The 8,200-nt window shown below is 28.9% G+C and overlaps 1 protein-coding gene across 1 annotated transcript; it reads right to left on the reverse strand.

Annotated features, from left to right (window-relative positions):
- Positions 1-1,363: 1,363 nt before the first annotated feature.
- LOC107623472 (phospho-2-dehydro-3-deoxyheptonate aldolase 2, chloroplastic) lies at positions 1,364-6,035 on the reverse strand. The gene is made up of 5 exons (XM_088506570.1): positions 5,314-6,035; positions 3,919-4,196; positions 3,034-3,310; positions 2,528-2,773; positions 1,364-1,833 (listed from the first exon to the last, which is right to left on the reverse strand). Exons 1-5 carry the CDS (start codon positions 5,839-5,841, stop codon positions 1,567-1,569), a joined length of 1,596 nt encoding a protein of 531 aa, XP_088362696.1. The 5' UTR covers positions 5,842-6,035; the 3' UTR covers positions 1,364-1,566.
- Between the last annotated feature and the right edge of the window lie 2,165 nt (positions 6,036-8,200).

Below are 8,200 nucleotides of genomic sequence, written 5' to 3' on the forward strand. Positions count from 1 at the left end.
ATATATTATAATTATTTTGGTTAAAAAAATTATTTATACTATAAAGACTATAATAAGTAAACTTGATAATTAAATGAGATAATAAAAAGTAAAATATTGTTTAAGAACGTATATAGAAAAATGATATTTAATCATGTTAAAAATAAAAAATAACTGTTATAAATAATTTTTTTGTTATTTTGAATATTATACTGTGTATATGAAATTATATTTTTATTATTTTAAATATTATAATAATTAATTGTGTGTATATGTCTAGTTCTTATCAATATGTATAGATAGTTTTAATAACTTAAAATTTTAAATATAACTAAACCAATTTAGATTGGTCAAGTGATCATCTTAGTCATTCGCTAAAGTAAGTATTGGGGGTTTGAATTCTATCTCGTATGTGTAGCAACTTATTGCCGACCAATTGCAGACTCTTAAATGAAATTCAAATTCAAGACGGATTAGTCCTTAACTTGTTGGGTATTATGGGAAGTAAAAAAAAATATCTATACCTAAATTTTATTATATTTGGCCCCCACTGCTAAATTTTTCTAAGTCCGTCATTGATTATACGTGATTAAGTCCGGCCTAATGCCCTGATTGATTTTACTTAAAAATTCTTCAAGGCCAAGTCAGTTTTCATATTTACATTGCTCATCAATCAAAGTGGTGAAAGTAACACCATTTGATACCAAATCTTTGTTGCAGACATCATCAAACAAAATTCCTGCAACTTAAGAAAAAGAAGCAAGAAACTGAGGCCACTAGCAACTAAGGTCAACAACTAGTGTAGTAGTAGGTATAGTGGCTTGTTTAAATTTAGGGATACTTGTCCTACTTTATAGTTTATTATAAATTTATGTGTCTATGTTTATAATTAGTTGGGAGTTTAAGTGTCTCATAAAAAAATTTACAGGAATTTATTTGTCCTATTTTACTGCAACGTATTGCTGACATGACAGGGAGCGTTCTATTCTTTAAAATGGTTCTTTGACACATAATCAATTAACATTACACGTACACAAATTTCGTTAACTCTGAATGGAGAGTTTAACGAAGGGACCAAAAAGTCTGAGAAAATTAATGATTAAGGGTCGCATCGTCATTTTTCAATTGATGAGAAACGAGTTGTTATTTTGAATAATAGTACGAGTGAGGCTGAATTTTTACTTTTTTTATTAAAATTCCAAATACTGGGTTGTTCCTTTCGTAACATGTGGCCACTTAACTGCTATGTGTACGAGTTAATTGTCATATCAGCAGTTTAATGTGAATAAATTTATTTTTATCAATTGAAATTTATTTTTATCAAATATAACGTTAATTTTTGTTTTTTCATAAATAAATTTATGAACGTTCAGAACATTCGTACCTAGAAATAATGGATTGTTCCTCTATGTATTCCCATAATGCACAAAATCATATATATCTTCAAAAACCACATGAAAAGCTTAGGTTGCTCCGGTAAATGACAAGCATTAACCGAAACATTATTGCTACTATAGCTTAGAGGCTTTTAATTTGTAAACAGAAAGTACTTATTATAGGAGCAAATAATATATAAGAGACTAATTATTAATTGGCCTTCTTGGAGAGGAAACCATTGGTTCCAATCCTCTTCTTCCTTAGCCTATCTGCAACTATGAAGGCAAGCTCAAGAGACTGGGATGCATTGAGCCGCGGATCGCAATGCGTGTGGTATCGCGAGCTCAGATCGTCGAACGTCACTGTGTTGGATCCTCCGATGCACTCTGTAACATTCTGTCCGGTCATCTCTACATGGATGCCTCCAGCATGGCTACCTTCTTGTTCATGAACATCAAAGAATGCTCTCACCTCATTCTACAAAACATATTAACATATAAACATGAGCATATTCATACATAATTACAATAAATAAGTTTTTTGGTTGACTAATTACAATAAATAATTGGATTAAAAAGAAGTATATAACAAGATGCTATATTTATGGGTGGTAATAATATTGGTACTCCTATTTTTAATAATGTCATCATTTCACACACAATTTTTTTTTTTTGTGTTTTTATATAAATAAATATATGAAAAAGAGTCATATTATTAAAAGAGGATGGACAATATCCATTTCCAAATAAGTAAATAATTTATATTATTTTATTATCCTTAATAATTATTTTTGTAATTTGCAAGGGGGAAAAAAGATAACTTATATAGACATATGTTAAATTTAGACAATATGATAATATATAAGACTCCTTTTATTTGAAAATGCATAAATTAATTTTTTATAAATTTTAGGATATATAATGCTCAATACTTTTGTATTATATAGATGATGAATGTTAGAGAATTATCAAAATTTATTATTTTTTATTATTATTTAATTATTAATATTTAAAAATATAAAATAAAATATATTATTAGATTGCATTATAGAATCTAACATTATAGGCACAATTGCCTAGAATACTGTATAAAACAAGTTTGTCTATCATTTTGTACTATTGCCGAAAATGATATATATATTAATAAAATTGCTATTAATAAGAGAATTTACCAAAATTGCATCAAAGGGTCTTGTTTTGAGGCCACAGGGTGCCTTAATGGTGTTGCCATGGCAGGGATCAGAAACCCATGTGACTATTTGACCAGATCTACGAACAGCTCTAATCAAATGAGGAAGCTTGACTCTCAAATTCTCAGCACCCATTCTCACTATTATTGTTATCCTTCCTGCCTTGTTATTCGGGTTCAAGATTTCAATGAGGTTCACCAGCTCATTCGGATCCATTTTGTTGCTCACCTGTATATATACGAATATGACAGTTAATTAAGACATCCCATAATACCCAAAAAGTGACCGTAAGGAATAGGGTTATGCTACGTGTAACATCCATCACCAAAATTAATTACTAATATAAAATACATACTGAAATACAAATACATATTAAAAATAAATTAAATCACATATGTATTTATATACAAATACATTAATAACTAATTTTAGTGGTTAATTTTGGTGTATAAATAATATTTTTCGTAATAGAAGGAAAGTTGTATTACCTTGATGCCAAGAGGGTTAGCAATTCCTCTAAGGAACTCAACATGAGCACCATCAAGTTGGCGAGTACGCTCACCAACCCAGAGCAAGTGAGCAGAGCAATCATAGTACAATCCAGAGGTTGAATCCAACCTTGTCAATGATTGTTCATAAGGCAATAATAGACACTCATGTGATGTCCAGAATTCAGTAGATGTCACCTGAGGGTCATCTAGGGTCAGCCCTGCGGCCGCCATGAAACCTAAGGCCTCGTCCACCCGGTTCGCCAGCTCATGGTACCTGTTCCACCATCAACAAGAACACCACAACCCAACCATGATGTAGTTTTGCAAGAATTGATATGCTATAATTTGGTATATCTTTGATTTTGGTATCAGTCAATACTCAATACTTAATTATTTACTATCAAACACTTTTACTGCATTACAAATGCTATATGTACAAAAAAAAAATCAACTACTAAATTAATCATGATATATTTATATATTATTTAATTAATTTTAAATGTATATTTTATATTTCAATATATAATTTATACGGGTAAAAGATATTGTGACTGATTTTTGGTATATATATATAGCATAGTTGTTACTGCATACCAATTAACATTGCTCTAAGGACAAACTATGACATCTAATACCAAAAGAGAAAGTCTAAAAGGTGAGCATTTTTATTAAAATTTGACCAACACTTAGCAGCAAAAGAAAAATGAGTAATTCTCTACCATTAGATAAAATCTCATACCATTAAAAATACTATTAATGATTAAGTAATGACTTCAAATCACAAAATCTGCTATTCCTAGCATTCCTCGTATCCAAAAAACTAAATGAGTTCCAAAGCATAGGTTATTCCAACATTGCATAGCTTAATTAATTAGTAATTACCTGTCTCCCTGCTCACTGTTCTGTGCAAAATCAAGATTCCACTCATTGATCCTCTGCATTGCAGCGTAGCCTCCGGTGGCGAAGGACCGGAGAAGGTTCAGTGTTGCCGCCGATTGGCAATAAGCCCTCACCATCCGGTGAGGGTCTGGGATTCTTGATTTCTCATCAAAGGCATCACCATTGATGTTGTCACCCTTGTAACTTGGCAGCTTCACTCCATTCACTTCTTCAAATGGGTCTGACCTTGGTTTCGCAAATTGGCCCGCCATTCTTCCCACCTTAAACAATCGTTAACAATACAAAAACTTGAAATTTCAGCGGAATAAATTTTACTTAAATGAGTTTAATTTCCATGAAATTTACTTTTCTATCAATTATATTGACAATCAATTATCATTATGTAGTGATTGGGGTACTATACATGATAATTAACAATCATTATACGATTTTTTTCATTAACATAATTCATTATTTTATAATGATTAACGTAGAATTAATCTCATTATTTCAACATCAAATAACAGAACACACAAAGAAACACTAGAAAGCCAAAATCAAAAAGAAAAGTTTGGTCCCACATCGATATACACGAATCTGCTTATACCAATCATATTATAATATGTCTAAAAATTAATTTCCTTTTTCTAAAATTGAAAAACACAATGACTGTCTGATTTTGATGAAAGATGCCATATTATGAAAATGGAATTATTGCTTTAATCTTTTTGTAAACCGAATGAAAAAAAATTGAGAATATACTTGAAATATGCTACTTAAGTTTCATTTGGTTACATATACTACTTTAAATTAACCATATAAGTTACATAATAATTATATAAATATTATGTACAAAAAATCTAAATATTTAATTTTAAGAATATATATTTTTGGTATGCTTTAATGATATAAATTTAATACCAAAAAAAGTAAATTATTGGCTGCTGCTCTCCTCGCTCTATGTACTGTCTCTGCAGCCAGATTCATTCAATGTATCCTAGATTCATAACAAGTTAATGACCGAAATTCGTATTTTCTTTTTCATGTCAAAATAGTGCAAAATTGCTAATAAAACGTGTCAGAATTATGTTTTCAAATGAAAGAATAAGTGAACATCCTAAATAAAAATTTTGCTAACCGGTATCAAAATCTTTATTTTTTATAAAAACCTATATTTGGTACTTAAAAATGGTCAAATAATTTAATATATTTAATTAAATTATTATTTAACGATCTTTAACAATAAATTTTACATAAATTTATTAAAATTTCAGTTTTTAAATAATAAATAGTGTGTTGGACCATGATTTTCTTCCTTAATTCCTTTACTTATTTTTGTTAGAAAAAAAATACTAAAAGAGAGAATAGATTAAAAAAAAAAAAAGAAAGAAAGAAAACCTTAACAACAGGCATTTGTCCACCAAACATGAGAACAGCACCCATCTGAAGAAGCACTCTAAAAGTATCCCTTATATTGTTTGCGCTGAACTCCTTGAAGCTCTCCGCGCAGTCACCGCCTTGCAGCAAGAAAGCCTTCCCCATCGCCGCCTCCGCCAGTCTCTCCTCCAGCCTCCGAGCCTCTCCCGCGAACACGATCGGCGGGAACGACTCTATCGTCTTCAGCACCGTCTCCAGCTCATTCTTGTCCGGGTATTCCGGCAGCTGAAGCGCCTTCTTTGACTTCCAGCTGTCCACATTCCACTTCGATCCGCTCTTCGTGCTTGTCACGGCGGCGGAAGTGGTGGCAGCGCCTTTGGGAGCGTCGGCTGCGTGGACGGCCAAGATGCGTCTTGGTTGGTGGTGATGGTTGGTGGCAACAACGGTTTTGATTTTGGAAGAGGGTTGGTGAGATGAGAGAGAGTGTTGAGTTGTCTCATGCGACAACGAAGTTGAGAAAGTTGTTACACTTGAAAGTGCCATAATCATTAATGAAAACACAAAGACACTCACTCACTCGATGGATCGATCACTCTCCTTTTCGGGTGGAATTGAATAATGAAGGAGCAAGTCCGAGCGAGTGCAAAAAATGAAGTTTTATAGTGGGTTTTTTATGCGTGTGCGAAAGAGAGGTAGGTGAGGTTTGGTGGAGTAGTGAACAATAAAAAAAAAAGAGGGAAGATGAGAGAAAAGTTGTTGGTTTCACTGTTTATTATTAGATAAATATGTTAAAAATGTTTTTTTTTTTTTTTTTTTATAAGATGTTTTTTAAAAATTAAAATTTAACATATATAATTAATTAAATTATATTATTTTTATTAAAATTAAACTGGACATATCAATTTAGTCAAAAAATTAATAAATTTAATTTTAAACTGGTATACATTAATATTTTTTATAAAAAATTATTACAATATCTCTATTATAAAAAATAACTAAAATACTCGTATTATATATATATATATTAATTTTAAAAATTTTAAATTCTAATTCTAGAAAAAAAAAATGCTAGAATTTAGGATTCTCAAAATTAATATATATAATAAGAGCATTTTAATCATTTTTTATAATAAGGGTATTATAGTAATTTTTATAAAAAATAATATTAATTTAGACCGATTCAAAATTTGATTCACCATTTTTCGGTTAAATTAATTTGTCTAGCCTAATTTTGACAAAAATAATACAATTTAATCGATTATATGTGTTAAATTTTAATTATAAAAAATATCTTTAAAAAAAGACGTTTTAGACGTCTTTATCGGAGTAGTCCCTATTATTATAATCTATAATAATTACTATGTTAGTTTGTATAATTTTATCATTTTTTTAATAATTATGTTAAGTATATATTAAAATTTAGGTATTTATACAAAATATATTTAAAATATAAAATATACATTAAAAATAATTAGAATAAATTATATATATAAACAAATTAAATGAGAATTAATATTATACAAATGTTCGAAAATAAAATGGTTTATATACCTTCTGATTTTATGTAAATTGAATCAACTAAATTCGATTTATAATTTTTAATACAAATCGAATAAATTAAATTCGATTCATTATATATGCTATATTAATAACAAATCAAATCCAGTTAGATTCGATTTACTACTTTTTGAGGTATATATATATATAAATTGAATTTAGTTGATTTGATTTAGTACTAATAGATTATTTATTCTATTTTAAACCTATGACTATCGACGTGAAGATTGTTTAGTTATTATATATAATTATTATCATTTATCAATAAAAAAGTATAATCTTTTATACTCTCAAAACTATTATTTGAACATTATTTATAATTTGTGTGACTTGTAAATGATTTTATCATACAGATCAAGATCGTTTTAGAGAAGAGGTTTAGTGGTTTTCTCTCATTTTAAAAAGAAATTTATTTCTAATTGCAAATTTAAATCAGTTATTTGAGATGTATTATTTTTATGTATAGGTAATTCGTTAGAAAAGAGAAGTTGAATTAATTGAATAAAATAAAATAATGAAGATTTATCTTTTTAGCCACTTCTTTTTACTCTTCTGTTTTTTCTCCCAAGACCCATCATCTATAAAGTACGGATATTTTGCTAAGTTGTATGTTTGCGTGTTGGACATATTTTGGATACGACACTCACCGACACTCGTCCGACACGTGTGTCTGTTATGTCCAACCGTGACTTAATAAAAAATAAAAAATTCTTTTTTGGACACGTCTGGACACACCTAAATACTATAACGTGTCTGCGTATCAAGTCTTATTCTTAACATATATTCTTAAATAAATTTAGATATAGCATATATTATTATTTATCAAAACAAAAAAAATATTTTAGATGCTTGATATAATTAAAATAAGACATTAAAAATAATTAAAAATTTTAATTTATATTTAATATCAATAAAATATCAAAATATCATTACGATTTATCTAAAAAATTCTTTATATTTTATATGTATACGTGTCCCCGTGTCATGTTGTGTCTCATGTCCGGATTTGAATCCTCTAAATTTTGAATTTCATTTTGGAGGATAAAGTATGATCTATCACCATTTATTTCATAGATGGAACAAAAAAAAAACATGAAAGAAAAAATATTCAATAATAAAAAATGTCACTTTATTCTCTAAAATAAAAATCTAAAATTTAAAAGATCCAAATTCCTCATGTCCATATCAATGTCCTTGCATCATAGCACATCATAAAATGATATTTTTATCCAAAGACTTTAAAAATGAGCACATGTCATTTTGCTAACAATCTAACATGCACAATTATATATAAGACCAAAGAAAGGGTGGCTGGAAGGGCAGGTTATGTGAATAAGTTATTAAAGGCACG

Source organism: Arachis ipaensis, chromosome B10 (genome assembly GCF_059453495.1).
Source record: "Arachis ipaensis isolate K30076 ecotype BB chromosome B10, ASM5945349v1, whole genome shotgun sequence".
Lineage (NCBI taxonomy): Eukaryota > Viridiplantae > Streptophyta > Magnoliopsida > Fabales > Fabaceae > Arachis > Arachis ipaensis.

What these genes read in the sequence shown, in the direction of transcription:
- LOC107623472 (XM_088506570.1), bottom strand. Translation starts at nt 5,841, where the DNA reads ATGATTATGGCACTTTCAAGTGTAACAACTTTCTCAACTTCGTTGTCG. An exon ending in AACAGTGAGCAGGGAGACAG is followed by an intron (nt 3,311 to 3,918) that starts GTAATTACTAAT and finishes ATGGTGGAACAG; the next exon opens with GTACCATGAGCTGGCGAACC. An exon ending in GACCCTTTGATGCAATTTTG is followed by an intron (nt 1,834 to 2,527) that starts GTAAATTCTCTT and finishes TATGTTTTGTAG; the next exon opens with AATGAGGTGAGAGCATTCTT.